This window comes from Aythya fuligula, chromosome 1, assembly GCF_009819795.1.
Source record: "Aythya fuligula isolate bAytFul2 chromosome 1, bAytFul2.pri, whole genome shotgun sequence".
NCBI classification, from domain to species: Eukaryota; Metazoa; Chordata; class Aves; order Anseriformes; family Anatidae; genus Aythya; species Aythya fuligula.
In genome coordinates, this window is record NC_045559.1 from 638659 (window position 1) to 653066 (window position 14408).

Here is a 14408-nt window from a genome sequence, read left to right on the forward strand (position 1 = left end):
CGGGGGGGCTGTACAGGACCCGGGGGGGCTCAGTCGCAGAGCACGGAGGCGCGGTAGGTGCGGAAGCGCTCGCGGGCCTGCTCCTGCCGCAGGAGCCGCAGCCGCATGGTGTCCACCGCCTCCTCCAGGCCCGGGTCCTGCGCCACCTCCACCGTGTAGTCGTTGGCCTGCGGAGAGGGGCGGGGGTCAGGAGGGCTGCGTTGAGCCCCCCCGGACCCCTCCCCGACCCTAAGACCCCCACTCACCAGCTGCAGCGAGGCCAGCATGTAGCGGCACACCTCGAAGGCCGGCAGCCCCGCCACCAGGCTGCGGAAGGGCTGCCACTCGCCCAGGCGCCCGAAGCGTGCGGCCAGCCGGTCCCCGTAGCTGTGGATGTCGAAGGCCGCCCGTTCCTCCTGCGGGACGAGGACGGGGGGGGGGGTCAGGGCGGCCCCACGCCTCCCCCGGCCCCCCTCCAGCCCCCCCCCAACGTGCCTGCTCCTGCAGCAGCGGCCCCATCTTCTCCTCCCACTGGCGGATGTGCTGCGACAGCTCCGTCTCCTGCACGTACCGCTGCGAGTTGGCGATGAACAGCTCCTGGGGGGGCAGAGACGGGGATGGGGGGAGCACGGGGACAGGGGGAGCACAGGGACAGGAGGGACAGGGGGTTGCAGGGCGTGCAGGGTGCCCTGAGCCCATGGGTGCTGTTGGTGTGTGACACCTACCACGTTCCTCCTCACCAGCTCCTCGTAGCTCAGCGCGTCCAAGTCGCAGGGACCTGTGAAAGGGCCGGGTGGTGCTGGGGGGGGGCAGCGTGCTGCCAGCCCCCCGGTGCTGAGCGGGGAAGGGGCAGCCCCCCCTGGGCTGCTGCTGAGCGGGGGGAGCCCTCCCACAGCCCCCCGCAAGCGCTCACCCGCAGCTCCCTCGACTGCCACCTCCGGGGCGTGCAGCTGGATGTCCTCCTGCTCCAGAAAATCCTCTGCGGGCAGGGGGGGGCTGCTCAGCACCCCAACTGCCAGACCCTGCGGCTGCTCAGCCCCCCCCCCGGGGCTCCACCCGTACCTGGGCCTTCCTCGGCGTCCCCCCCGAAGTCATCCTCGTGCTCCTCTCCCAGCGCCTCCGGCTCCTCCTCGTGCTCCAGCGGCAGCACCCAGGGCGGCCTCTGGGGGGGCAGCGCTGAGCCCAGCGCCCCCCCGACCCCCCCCCAAACCCACCCCCCGAGCCCCCCGGCCCCGGCCCCGCTCACCGCCCTGCTCTGCAGCTTCCTCTGTGCCGCCAGCCGCTCCTTCAGCTGCTTCCAGTACAGCACCTCCAGGTCTGCAGGCACCGCACGGGCACGGCCTCAGCACCCCACGGCCCCGCAGCGACGGGTGGGGGTCCCCTGCAGCCCCCCCCTCCTGACACCCCCCTACTCACCCGCGAACGTCGGCCCCTTCCTCTTCGTTATCCTGCCGTCTGCGGCATCGCTGTCTGCGGGAAGCAGGAGGGGAGTCCCCGTGTCCCTGTCAGTGTCCCCTTAGCAGGTGCCTGGTGGCCCCACCAGGGCAGCACCACCCGGTGGGGCGCAGAGCTCTGCCCTGCTCGGGCTAAAATTCTGGGTTAGACCCAAAATTTGTGTGCTGCCAGGAGTTGGACTCCATCCTTGTGGGGTCCTTCCAACTCATACAATAAAAATAAAGTAAATAAAATAAACAAAAAGCCACCTGCTCCTCCCTCCTCGAAGCCCTACGAGGGCTGAGGTGCAGCCGCTGTTCCCCACATCCCACCTGGCAAATTGGGGCGCACACGGGGAGCACCAGGGAGCCCCGAGGCCTCCCGTCAGAGCTCCTGCCCTGACCCCGCGGCGGGGTGGGAGGTGGCAGAGCCGCGACACTCACAGGAGGCAGAGAACCACTTCAAGAAGTCCTGCAGCTTCCTCGGCCCCTTCCTTTTCCGCTTGCTCCCGACCACGTCGTCCAGGCCCTGCGGCACCAGGAAGGGTCTCCCTGCAGGCAGAGGGGGATGAGCCACACGCGAGCAGCGGCGAGGCAGGGGGCAGGCAGGCGTCCCGGCCCCTCCTCAGCCACCTTTCTTGAAGGGTTTGTCTTCGGAGTCCCCGAAGGGGTCCAGGCTCTGCCACGGATCCAGCATCTCCTGGGGGAGGAAGCGAGCTCTCAGCCGGGACGGGGGCGCCGGAGCCGTGCGGCTCCCCCGGCACCAGCGCGGCACAGAGCGGGGTGGGGAGGGCAGGGACACCCTGGGGCTTCCTGCAGCACCCAGGCAGTGCTGCTGCCCTCCAGGCTCATCTCCAGGCCCTCACCTTGACGTGTTCCTGCGGGTCCTGGGCAGGGGCTCGCTCCCGCAGCGCGTAGCCCTTGGCCTGGGGCGCGCCCTGGCAGACACAAAGCGTCAGGCAGCAGCGAGCCGCGGGCAGCTGGGCTCTGGGGCAGGAGCCAGGAGCTGTGGGGCCCCCCCACACCCTGCCAGCCCTACCCTCTGCGCCTCGATGTGCTCATCGGCAGCTGGAGCCATTTCCACGTTGTCCTCGGGGACCATGGGCAAGTCGTCCCCGCTGTCGTCCGGCCCCACAGCACCTACGGGGACAGCAGGATGCAGTGAGGAACTGGGACGGCCTCTCCTGGGGTCTCCCTTCTCCACCCTGCCTGAGGGGGAGCTTCCCTGGGGAGTTTTACTCCTTAAATCACAACACCCAGGCCAACTGGGGGTGCGCAGAGGTTGGGAGCACCTCTGGGAGCAGCACGGCACACCCCGGGCAGCAGCTGCCCGCACGCAGGGCGGAACGGACGGACAGACCCCACGGACAGCACCTCACCTCCGTCCTCAGAGAAGTTCAGTGCCTGCACGGGCGTCGCACCAGCGCCGAGGTGCAGGGGCTCCCTGCCGCCGCCGAGGACCGAGGACCGGGCTCCTGAGAGGTGACAGAGGCGGGGGTCACCGCGGCCCCACACGCAGAGCGGCCGTGGTGGCAGGGCAGGGGCAGCTCCCCAGGCTGGGCCCTGCCTTTGCCCAGCCCCAGGTCTCCCCCATGCCCCATTTTCAGCAGTAACCAGCCCCCGTGCTGGCAGTAACCACCCTAACCAGCCCCCGTGCTGGCAGTCTGGGTGTTTTTGACAGAGACAGGGCAGCAGAGGAGAGGCAGAGCCGCATCTCCTCCACCCCCAGGAGCAGGGCTCGCAGCCTCTCGAGGCAGAGGGCAAGCGAAGGATCCCAGCCCCGCTCCGTGCTGCCTCCTGCCCCTCACCCCGGCCCCGTACCTGCGGCTCCACCGACGCTCCCTTCGTGGTGCCAGTCCTGCAGGCCCGTGGGCAGGAGCCCCGCCAGCTCCAGCATGAAGGCGCCGGTGGCGTGAGGGGTGCAGGTGTTCATGCGGAAATCCTTGCGGCTGGCCAGCACCTCGCCTTTATGGCTGGGGACAACGGGCCTGTCAGGGGGACAGGGCCCCCCTGGGGACCCCCAGATGGGGGGAGCGGGGCTGAGACGCCCCCAAGCCAACAGCCCCCAGGAGGGATCTGCCCCCACCCGCTGTCTTCACGCTCCTCCAGCCCCACAGAGCTCTGCCTGGGTTCCCCAGCACAGCCCCGACCTCGTTGCACCCCCTGCACCAGGAGCAGCCCCCGTGCGGGCTCCTGGAGCCCTCAGGATTATTTCTCCTCCTCCTCCTCCTCCTCCTCCTTCCTGCCTCCCGGGTTTAATCAGGACAGGGCCATTCCCTCCACGATGGCACGGGGACAGCCCGGCCGTACTGCAGCACGAGCTGGGGGCCCAGCTGGACGCTGGAGGCAGTGAGGCAGGCTCTCACCTGAACAGGGGGTTGTTCCTCTTCTCAGCCTCCTCCGGGGGCACCAAAGACATCGGGGTCAGGGGAACAATGTTCACAGCCTGCGGGGACGAGAACAGGAGCGTGGCTGCCACTGCTGGGGGCCGGACGGGAGGCGCAGGCACGGGGTGGGCAGCGCTGCCCCTCGCAGCCCCAGGGGATGAGAAGGCTGCCAGCAGGCTCCCTTACGCTGGGCTGCTGGTCCTTCCTCATGTCCACGCTGCCCTGGCTGGTGTCCTTGATGTCGTCCAGGGAGAGGAACTGCAGAGAGAGGCCCGTGGTGGTGACCGGCTGGCAGCGGGGCCTGGCGTGCCGCACCACGGCGCCCCGTGGGGCCCGAGAGCTGCTGCTGCACAGCCGGGACCAAACAGAGGGAAAAGCTCTGGGTTTGGGGCCTCTGCCAGGACAGGAGCTGGCCTTTAAGGTCCCTTTAACACACGGTCTTTAAGGTCCCTTTAACAGGTGGCCTTTGGGGTCCCTTCTGACCCGAGCTGTGCCAGCAGAAGGCTCAGGCACAGGACAGGTCCCCAGGTGCAGCGCAGGGGACAAGCTCTCCCAGCAGGGCTGCGAGGCAGCAAATCCCTTCCCTGGGAGGCCACGCAGGAGTTTCGTGACCAAAAAACCTCCCAAGGAGCCCCTGCTTGGGGGCGGGAGGGGGCAGACGTGGGGCTGAAGGCAGCAGGGAGCACGGCGCAGCGTCCCCTCACCTCCTCCTCCTCCGTCCCAAAGGTTGCGTCGGCGTCCCTGCCGTCCTCCCCCACGGAGCAGGGCTGCTTCTCCCGCCTGTCAGGGAGCAGAAACGCGGTCAGGTACTGCACAGCACCGGGTAAAGGCTCGGGCAGAGCAGCAGCAGGCTTCCCCCAGCCCAGCCGTGGCGCACACAGGCACGGACAGCCACGGCATCAGCCTGTTCCCTGACAAGCTGACACCCCCGGTCCTGCCGGTGCTGGGGGGCTGCAAAGGAATCAGGACTTGAGGGAAGAGAGGACTCAGTCCATCCAGCAAATCCTATCTTGAACAAAAACGTCCCACCCAGCTCAGGAGCTCAATTTGAAAGAGGAGAACGTTTCGCTGCAAGCGTGGAGATAATTCTGGGGCATGTCCAGGGACCTCTGCAGCAGCTTCACGGAGCTGCAGCCCCAGCAGAGCCTCCCTCAGGTGCCCTGCCCCAGGCTCCCGATGAGGTTTGGGGCTGGCTGAGCCAGAGGACGGACGGCTCCCGCAGGGGCTGCCTGAGCCCAGCACCCTCTGGTGCCAGGCGCCTCACAAAAACCCTCAGGTTTTACAAAATCCACCCGAGGGCGCACAGAAACACAGAGCGGTGTCGCAAGCTGACCCCTCCTTAGTGGGAGCCAGGTTCTGAACTCAAGCCGGGTTGGCAGGAGCCGACTTGTGCAAGACAACTTGGGAACTGCGCCTGCAAGAGCAGCGCCCCGCTCCCTGCCACGGTGGGGAAACAAATCACGAGGCTCTTTGCCACACGGGTCACGTCGTGTGCCGAGGGGCGTGCTGAGGGGCGCAGGGCACGGCCCTCTCCTTACCCAACAGCCGGGTGACAAAACCCCAGCGTGGTGCTGCTGGAAATGCTCCGGGGGAAGAGCTCGGCCCCACGCCCCCGAGACAGATCCGAGTCCCTGCAGAAATCCTCGCCCCCAGAGAACATCTCCTGGGGCTGCTGCTGCAATCGGCTGCCTTGTTTTTAAAAGGAAGGATTGCCGTGAGGGAGGGGTGCTCAGGAAAAGCACAGCGTGGCGCTGAGCGGGGGCAGAGCCCCGGGGGCTCTCCCTGTAGGTGGGACAGGTCACGGCCTCGTCCCTGTGCCAGCAGGGCTCGCACGCGGCTGCGGCAGGAGCTCTGCTGCTCAGCGGGGCCGTGCCACAACACAGGGGCTGTGCAGCGAGGGGACATGTCCGTGTGTTGTGCTAAAGCCGTGGGATCTGCAGCAAGACCCCAGCCCCTACAAAGGTCACCTCCCAGCGGATGGGGCTCGTTACTTACTTCTTATTGGAAATGAAGTCGAGTGCCTGGTACACCAGAGAGTAGAGATACTCCACCTGCAACACAGGGGCCAGACTCAGAGACAGAGAAAGCAGCTCCCAGAAAAAACCCTCCGGCTGATGCCAGGATGACCACAGCCCTTCCCTTATCCCCAGACAGCCAGAGTTCAGTTTCTTGACAATCTCATTATTTTTTTCCCATTCAAGCCATTTTGAATTCAGGTTTGGGAAAAGAGGTTGGTTGTTGCTTTTTTCTCCAGGCTGCCAACCTCAACACACATAAAGGGATGGAGTTTAGGAGATCAATAACCTCCTGAATCCCTTGGCTGTTATTACATTCCAGTCTCCCAAACTCGAGGGCAGCTCCCCAAAGCAGCCCCTGTGGGAGCCTCGGCCCCAGGAGCCCCAGCTGGGGGAGCAGGACCAGGAGCAGGACGAGGCCGTGGCCGTGCCCCCCGGCGTGCTCACCTTCCTGCTGTAGATGCAGGCAGAGCCCTGGATAACCAGAGCTGCCTCTATGAAGTTCATGGTGGTTTTGCCGCCATCGAAGGAAATGGAGATTTGGTCCAGCTGCAAAACGTACAAGAGAAGGAAAATGAAGGGCTGGTTTGCGGACTGATTCAAGGGTAGCGCTGCAAAAGGAAAAAGTCAGAACTGCAGCAGTTTGCCTGACGTGACACCCTGGGGATGTAACGAGGAGAGAGGGAACCCGTTCCCCTTTTCCCTGCAGCACGAGGAGCTCCTCTGTGGCTGCACTGTAGGGAAGGCACCCCTGAGAACAGGGGGCATGCAGAAGGGACGGCCGTGAGACGACGCTGGACCTCACACCCCTGCACATCCACTCACACAGCCCAGCGACCACGGCACCGCCCTGCTCTGGGGCAGGGGCAGGAGCCCCCCGCGCCCCCCTCACCTCCTCCAGGTACTCCCCGAGCTGCGCGGCCACGTCCACCTCCCAGTTCTTGGTGAGGTCGCGGATGGGCTGCAGGAGGTGCAGGAAGCGCGACTCCACGTCCTCCATGGTGGCTCCTCGGCGGCGGGGCTCAGGCCGCCGGGGGCCGGTGGCCTCCCCCGGGGGCCGGTGGCAGCGGGTGGCTGCGGTCACGCGAAGCCAGCGGCGGCCCCGGGGCTCCGGTAGGTGAGAGCTGGGGGTGAGGAGCCCGGCGGGCACGGGGCAGAGCCCAACGGAGGCAGAAAGGAAGGCTGCGTGTTACCTCGGGATCCCCGGCGGGTGGGATGGGCACTGCGATGGGCACTGGGATGGGGGCTGAGCACTGGGATGGGCTCTGGGATGGGCACTGGGATGGGCACTGGGATGGGCACTGGGACGGGCACTGGGATGGGGGCTGAGCACTTGGATGGGCTCTGGGCCCAGAACCGGGCTGAGCACCGGGGCCAAGCACTGGGATGGGCACTGGGATGGGCACTGGGATGGGCACTGGGATGGGCACCGGGGCACAGCGTGGCCTGCACAGGGTGCGGGTGTCACCGGGGCACAGCCGGGGGGCACCGGCTGGGACTGGGGACTGGGACCGGGACACAAATTGGGGAGTGGGGCCGGGACTGGAGCAGGGACCGGGACTGGGAACCAGGGCAGGAGACTGGGAACTGGAGCAGGGATCAGGAACCTGGGGTGGGACCAGGGATGGGGACCAGGGCCGGGCACCAGGAACCAGAACCGGGACCTGGGGCAGGGGACTGGGAATGGGGGCCCAGGAATTAGGACAGGGGCAGGGGACTGGGAAACGGGGACCGGGACCGGGGACTGGGATCGGGATCGGGAACCGGGGCTGGGATCGGGAACCGAGGACAGGATTGGGGAACGGGACCGGGACCGGGATCGGGATCGGGAACCGGGGACCAGGGACAGGGTCTGCAACCTGTGACCGGGATCGGGAACCGGGACCCGGCTCCGCTCTGCAGGCCCGCACCCCGCAGCCACGCACCGCTCCGCTCCGTCCCGGTCCTGGTCCTGGTCCCGGTCCCGATCCCGATCCCGGTTCCGATCCCGATCCCGATCCCGATCCCGGTCCCGTCCCGTAGCCGCCCCCTCCCCTCTCAGCGCCGCTCTCTCCCCGCCGCCATTTGGCGCTTCCCGCCCTCCGCCGGCCCCGGTCGCGGGGCGCTGCCGTCACGGCCCCGCCGCCATCCCCGCCCCGCCGCCATCCCCGCCGCCTCCCGGTCCCGTCCCCGCCATGGCGGAGCCGCCTCGCCGCCCCCGGGAGCTGTTCCTGGCCGGGCTGGCCGCCGCCTACCTCGCCGCCTTCGTCTCGCTCTACCTGCAGCTGCCCGGTACGGCGCCCCCTCCCCATCCCCATCCCCTCCCGTTAACCCCGCGCCCCTCTGACCCCGTCCCCGTTGTGTCCCCGCTGTGTCCCCCCAGGGCTGTACGGCCACGACGGGATCCTGCCGGTGCGGCGGGCGCTGCGGCCGGGCGGGCGGGGGCTGCGGGCGCTGCTGGGGGCCGAGCCCACGCTGCTGTGGCTGAGCCCCCGCGCGGGGCTGGCGGCGGAGCGCGGCGCGGAGCTGCTCTGCCTGCTGGGCGCCGCCGCCGCACTCGGAGCCCTGCTCAGCGCCGCGCTCAGGGACTGCGTCCTGCTCGCCGCCATGCACGCCGCGTATCTGTCGCTGTACCAGGTAACGGGGGGGGGGGATTGGGATGGGATGGGATTGGGGTTGGGGTGGGATTGGGATGGGATGGGATGGGATGGGATGGGGATGAGACTGGGATTGGGATGCAGGTGGGGTGGGTATGGGGATGGGATGGGGGTGGGATGGGGGTGGGATGGGATGGGGATGGGGTTGGGGACCATGCACGTGGCATACCTGTCACTGTACCAGGTAACGGGGGGGGGGGGGGGGATTGGGATGGGATTGGGATTGAAATTGGGATTGGGATGGGGTGGGAATGGGATTGGAATTGGGATGGGGATGGGATTGAAATTGGGATTGGGATTGGGATTGGGATTGGGATTGGGATTGGGATTGGGATGGGATGGGATTGAAATTGGGATTGGGATTGGGACTGGGATGGGATGGGGGTGGGATGGGGATGGGGATGGGGACCATGCACGCGGCGTACCTGTCACTGTACCAGGTAACGGGGGGGGATTGGGGTGGGGTTGGGATTGGGATTGAAATTGGAATTGGGATGGGGATGGGGATGGGATTGGAATTGGGATGGGGATGGGATTGAAATTGGGATTGGGATTGGGATTGGGATTGGGATGGGATGGGATGGAGATGGGGATGGGGATGGGAACAGGACTGGCACCGAGACTGGCACTGGGACCTGTCCCAGAATCCCGAAGCTGGGCACTGCGCGGCTGCGGCTCAGGGTTTTTTTTGGGGGCGCCTTGGGGGGGAGGAGAGTGTGATTGTCTGTGTGTGAGCTGGGTCAGTGTGTAATTGTGTGTGTGAGAGCTGGGTGTGCATGGCTGAGCTGGGGGGCTGTGAGCTGGGTGCATGTGTGCTGTGTGTGCGAGTGTGAGCGGTGCCTGTGAGCTGGCTGTGATTGTGTGTGTGTGTGTCAGCTGGGTGCATGGCTGTGATTGTGAGTGTGTGTGTGTGTGTGTGTGAGCTGTGTGTGAGCTGTGTGCATGTGTTTGTGTGTGCGTGTGAGCTGTGTGTGTGCCAGCTGTGCGTGCCCCTGTCTGTGTGCGTGTGTCAGCTCAGCTGCGGCAGGGCTCTCGGTTCCTCTTCCCTCCCAATTCGGGGAAACCCAGCTGGGAGCAGCTCACCAGGACCCCCCCCCGGCAGGGCGCCTGCTGCCGGAGCTGGGGAGGCCACGTGGCACTGCTCCAACCCCAAAACATGTGGCTGCCCTTGTCCCGGGGAGTCCCTGTCCCCTGGGTGCCCCTGTCCCCGGGTGCCCCTGTCCCCTGGGTGCCCCTGTCCCCGGGTGCCCCTGTCCGTGCCGTGTCCCAGGGGGGCAGTACAGGAGCCTGTTTTGGTTCCTGCCCCAGGAGAGGCAGCAGCAGGAGCCGTGCAGGCTCCCGGAGCAGCCTCCACCCAGCCCTGCGTGCCAGGCCCTCGTCCTTCCCTTTTAAGGTGATCTGCAGAAAAATCCTCGCCCTCCTCCTCCTCCTCCTCCTCTTCCTCCTCCTCCTCCCCTCTGCCCTGCCTGCAAGCGGGACTCAGCCAGGGGCTGTGCCAGGAGGGGCAGCCCCATGCAGCAGGGCTCAGCCCCGTGCCGTCCCCATCCCCATCCCCGTCCCCGTCCCCGTCCCGCTGAGGCTGCCCCGTTGCTCCCGCCGGCCACGTGGCCGTGCCTGGAGCTGCTCCTGGGCTGCGGTTCCTGGCACCGTGTCCTGTCCTCCTCCGTCCTCCCTCCTCCACCTCACACCCCGGGGCTGCCTCCGTGGCATGGCAGCACCGCGGCGTGCCGAGGCAATGCCACGCGCCTCGGGTCTGGCAGGGCTCGGGGGGGGCTCCACGCGGGCAGGGAGCGGGGCAGGGCCCCGGGGGGCAACACCCCGCAGCGCAGAGCCCCCCGCCCCGCTCACCGCTCGCTCTCCCCGCAGGTAGGCCAGGTCTTCCTCTACTTCCAGTGGTAAGTCAGCCGCCCGCACGCCCACCCTGCGGACCCCGCAGGGCCCTCCCGGGGGGCTCCGCGCCTCCCGTCCCCTCCGTCCCCGCTCGGCACCTCGGGGACGCGGCCCCGGGGTGTCAGTGTGGGACTGTGGCTGTGCCCTTAGGGACAGCCTCCTGCTGGAAGCGGGCTTCCTGGGGGTGCTGGTGGCCCCCCTGCGCCTCTTCAGGTGGCGCTCGGCGGCGTGGCGCGCCCACGACGGGGTCACCTTCTGGCTGGTGCGCTGGCTGCTCTTCCGCCTCATGTTCGCCTCCGGCGTGGTGAAGCTGACCAGCCGCTGCCCCACCTGGTGGGGGCTCACAGGTGAGGGGGGGGCAGGCACAGCCCCCAGCCCCGGGTTATGCCCCTCGGGCAGCCGTGGGGCTCTGGGCAGCTCCGTGCAAACGCACCGCGCTCAGCGCCCCCGGCACGGCGCTGCCCGCCCCGAGCTGCTCCCCTGCCCCCGGGCACGCCGCTGACCCCCTGCTGCCCCCCCCCCAGCTCTCACCTACCACTACGAGACGCAGTGCATCCCCACGCCGGCCGCCTGGTTCGCCCACCAGCTGCCCGTGTGGTTCCAGAAGCTCAGCGTGGTGGCCACCTACGTCATCGAGATCGCCGTCCCGCTGCTCTTCTTCGCCCCCATCCGCCGCCTCCGGCTCTTCGCCTTCTACTGCCAGGTGCGGGGGGCGTTGGGGTGGTGGCAGGGGGCTTGCCCGCAGGCTGCTCGGTGCCGTGACGCCCCCAGCCCTGCCTCTGCCCCCGCCCAGGTCCTGCTGCAGGTCCTCATCATCCTCACGGGCAACTACAACTTCTTCAACGCGCTCACCATCGTGCTGGCCTTCTCCCTGCTGGATGAGGAGCACGTGGCGTACTGGCTGGGGCGCAGCAAGAAGAAGCACGCCAGCTGTGAGTCGGGGGTGGGGGTGGGATGGGGGGGGGACAGCTCTGAGTGGCCCCGGGGGGTGTCGTTGTGGCTGCCCCGGGTTGGTGCTGAGCGAGCAGCCGCCCCCGGGGCACTCAGGTTCCCCTGGGGTGCGGGGCCGTGCTCTGGGCGCTGCCCCTGCCCCCCTGTGCGTGGGCTCCTGGGGCTGGGCTCGTGGTTTGCTGCGTGCCGTGGGTCAGGGCCCGGCGCTGAGCTGCCCCCCGCCCTCAGCCTGGCCCCCCAGCCTCCTCGCCTTCCTCTCCACGCTGCTGGAGCTGGCTGCCTACGCCCTGCTGCTCTACTGGAGCGTCCAGCACTTCGGCCTGGAGATCGACTGGGAGAAGAAGGTGCTGGAATCCAAAGTGGGTACGTCCCGGCCCCACCGGGTGGCCGTCCCTGTCCCCATCCTCATGGCCTGGCTGCTCCCACGGGTGCCGCCGCCGGCCCTGACCCCGCGCTGTCCCCCTGCCCCAGCCTTCACCTACCACGAGTTCACCCAGTGGCTGCGGACGGTGACGCTGCCGCTGGTCGGGGTGGGCTTCCTCTCGCTGTCCTGGGAGATCCTCTCCGCCCTGTACCGGTGAGTGCCGCGGGGCTCCTGCTGCGCCACGTGCCGGGGGCCCTGTGCCCTGGGGTGCAATTCCCAGCCGGGCTGCGGAGGGGCTCACCGGGATCCCCGTCCCCACGCCATGCACACGCAGCCTGGGGGGGCCGTGCAGGTCTGAGCCCCCCCATCTCACCCCCTACAGGTGCATCAGTGTCCGTGGCTGCTTCTGGAAGCTGTGGGCTCTGCTGCAGTGGGCTGTCTTCGCCACGGCCGCCGTGGGGGTGTTTGCGGTCAGCTTGGTGAGCTCGGGGGGCACGGGGGTGGTCCCCGCTCCTTCAGCTGGGGCTGGGGGCTGCGGGTGGGCAGCAGTGGGGCAGGGGGGCTCTGCCCGTGCCTCCTGCAGCCCCCCCCCATCGCGCTGCCCAGGTGCCCTTCACCTACATCGACTACGAGTCCAACGGCAAGCTGTGGCCCGGCATCCACCACATGTTCAACGCCGTGGAGCGCTTCCAGGTGGTGAACTCCTACGGGCTCTTCCGCAGGATGACGGGCGTCGGGGGGCGGCCCGAGGTGGTGCTGGAGGGCAGCTACGACAAGCAGACCTGGACGGTGAGCCCCCAGGGCTGGGATAGGGCTGAGGAGCCAGCCCCGGGCATCCCCACCCCACTGCTTTGGCACTGCTGGGGCACCCGGCCGTCCCCGTGGGCTGGGGGGGGCTTCGTTCATCCCACAGCCCCTGGAGGTGACGGGGGGGGAGCGTAGGGGAGCTGTGGGCTGGACTTGAGCCCCTCGCCCTGCCCGCAGGAGATCGAGTTCATGTACAAGCCGGGCAATGTCAGCGTGGCCCCGCCGCTGGTGGCCCCACACCAGCCCCGTCTGGACTGGCAGATGTGGTTCGCGGCCCTGGGGCACCACAGCAGCAGCCCCTGGTTCGCCAGCTTCGTGTACCGCCTGCTGCAGGGCAAGAAGGACGGTGAGCAGGGCTGGGGGGGTCAGGGGGGGCTGGGGCTGGGGTTTGGGCGGCCCCCGTAACGCTGCGCCCCCGCAGTGATCCGCCTGGTGCAGCTGGATGAGGCCAAGTACCCGTTCAGCGCGCAGCCGCCCACCTACATCCGCGCCCAGCTCTACAAGTACTGGTTCACCGGCAGCGCCGAGACCGGGTGAGCTGGGTGGGGGCACCCCCCACTGCCCCCCCTGCCCCCCACCGTGGGGGTGACCCCACACCGACGTGCGGGCGCCGTGTCCTTGGGCAGCCACGGGGGCAAGCCCTGGGGGTGGGGGGCTCACCGGGACCCCGAGCGCGGCTCCAAGGGGCCGTGGGGCTGCAGGGGGGGGGTCCCGTCCCCCCCGGGTACTCATCCCCTGCCCCACAGGGAGGGGGCCACGCGGTGGTGGCGGCGGCAGCACGTCCAGGAGTTCTTCCCCACCGTGTCTCTGGGCGACCCCACGCTGGAGAACCTCCTCGCGCAGCACGGGCTGAAGGTCAGACCCGCACCCCGCTGAGCCCCGTTTGTGCCCCCCCTGCGTGGCCGTGGGGTGCCGCTCACCCTCTCCCCGTGCCCCCCCCCAGGACAAGGCGCCCCCCAAGCGCCCGGCGACCACCTTCCTGCCCTGGCTGCTGGAGTCCATCCGGCGCCTCAGCCTCCCGTTGTCGGCCCCGGCCGTGCTGTGGTCCCTGTACCTCGGCGCCGCCAGCGCCGCCCTGCTGCGCGCCCTCGGCCGCCGGCACCGGGGGGGGGCACCCCCGGCCCGCCACAAAGGGCCCAAGCGGGGGGACCCGGTGGACCGAGGGGGCGGCGAGAAGAACGGGCAGGTGAGGAGGAAGGAGGAGAGGGAGGAGAAGGGCGAGGGCCGAGCCCGGGGGGCGGCCGACGGCGAGGGTCCCCGCGGCACCAAGAAGAAGAAGTAGCAGCAGCGCCGGGCGCCACCAGGACCCGTCTTCCAGGCACCAAATGATGCCGCTGGCTCCGGGCCCCCCCCTCTGCGCCCCCCGGCCGCCTGACGCTGCCTCTGTCCCCGTGGGGGGGTCCTGGTGGGGCACAGCCCCCCCCCCCCGCCATCACGGCCCCCGCCCCGGGGTGAGCGCGCCGCTCTCCCTGCCAGTGCCTTCACGGAGCGGTGCGGGTGGGGGCGGCCTCCCCGTGCCCCCCAGCGGGGGCTGCCCCTCTGCCCCCCACCCCCGGCCGTCCCGTGGGGCAGGGGCGGTGCTGGGGGGGCAGCTGCATCGCGGCCTCGTGTGCCCACAGGGGGCCCCATGCCTCGTGTGCCCCCGCTGCCCCGTGCCGGGGGGGGGTCTGACCGCACCGCGCTTCCCCTCGCACAGGGGTTTGCTATGATTTTCTAAATAAAGCCTTTGACATTCCAGCCCCAGTCCTCTCCTTCACCCCAGAAAGGTTTGGGGGGGAAATGGGGGCTGTGCTGACCCCACTCAGTCCCTCTGCGCCCCCCTCCCACCCCATCCAGGGGGCTCTCCCAGCCCCGTGCCCTGGCTGCGTCCAGCTCCGCGCTGCGTGCCAAGCAGGTTTATTGGTGTTCTGGGGCCCTGGGGCAGGGCGTGGGGCAAGCAGGGGGGG

General features: G+C 68.8%; 2 protein-coding genes across 3 annotated transcripts; one reads left to right on the plus strand and one right to left on the minus strand.

Moving 5' to 3' along the window:
• Window positions 1–24: 24 nt before the first annotated feature.
• Window positions 25–7784, minus strand: NCAPH2 (non-SMC condensin II complex subunit H2). Of its 2 annotated transcripts, XM_032197808.1 has the most exons (21): window positions 7740–7784; window positions 6707–6938; window positions 6262–6363; window positions 5795–5850; window positions 4504–4579; window positions 3986–4057; window positions 3779–3858; window positions 3234–3385; window positions 2792–2887; window positions 2452–2552; window positions 2279–2350; window positions 2046–2112; window positions 1857–1964; window positions 1396–1449; window positions 1226–1296; window positions 1042–1141; window positions 893–958; window positions 705–757; window positions 475–576; window positions 246–395; window positions 25–167 (listed from the first exon to the last, which is right to left on the minus strand). In XM_032197808.1, the coding sequence occupies exons 2-21, from the start codon at window positions 6812–6814 to the stop codon at window positions 30–32; spliced, it is 1824 nt and encodes a 607-aa protein (XP_032053699.1). In that variant the 5' UTR covers window positions 6815–6938; window positions 7740–7784; the 3' UTR covers window positions 25–29. The 2 variants fall into 2 exon arrangements, with proteins under 2 accessions (XP_032053699.1, XP_032053691.1); XM_032197800.1 differs by having other exon boundaries at window positions 1042–1296.
• Window positions 7785–7979: 195 nt separating this feature from the next.
• LMF2 (lipase maturation factor 2) lies at window positions 7980–14199 on the plus strand. Its single transcript, XM_032196769.1, has 14 exons — window positions 7980–8085; window positions 8177–8430; window positions 10317–10345; window positions 10491–10687; window positions 10865–11043; window positions 11134–11272; window positions 11520–11654; window positions 11763–11868; window positions 12038–12134; window positions 12262–12444; window positions 12640–12808; window positions 12884–12995; window positions 13209–13317; window positions 13406–14199. Exons 1-14 carry the CDS (start codon window positions 7989–7991, stop codon window positions 13742–13744), a joined length of 2145 nt encoding a protein of 714 aa, XP_032052660.1. The 5' UTR covers window positions 7980–7988; the 3' UTR covers window positions 13745–14199.
• Window positions 14200–14408: the final 209 nt, after the last annotated feature.

Bases quoted from the DNA above. Each gene is read 5' to 3' on its own strand.
- NCAPH2 (XM_032197800.1), bottom strand. From the start codon at position 6,814: ATGGAGGACGTGGAGTCGCGCTTCCTGCACCTCCTGCAGCCCATCCGC. The intron at 2,888-3,233 runs GTACGGGGCCGG...GTCACCTCTCAG, and splicing joins GAGCGTCGGTGGAGCCGCAG to GAGCCCGGTCCTCGGTCCTC. The intron at 1,297-1,395 runs GTGAGTAGGGGG...CGGTGCCTGCAG, and splicing joins GAAGGGGCCGACGTTCGCGG to ACCTGGAGGTGCTGTACTGG.
- LMF2 (XM_032196769.1), top strand. From the start codon at position 7,989: ATGGCGGAGCCGCCTCGCCGCCCCCGGGAGCTGTTCCTGGCCGGGCTG. The intron at 11,273-11,519 runs GTGAGTCGGGGG...CCCCGCCCTCAG, and splicing joins CAAGAAGAAGCACGCCAGCT to CCTGGCCCCCCAGCCTCCTC. The intron at 11,655-11,762 runs GTACGTCCCGGC...CCCCTGCCCCAG, and splicing joins GGTGCTGGAATCCAAAGTGG to CCTTCACCTACCACGAGTTC.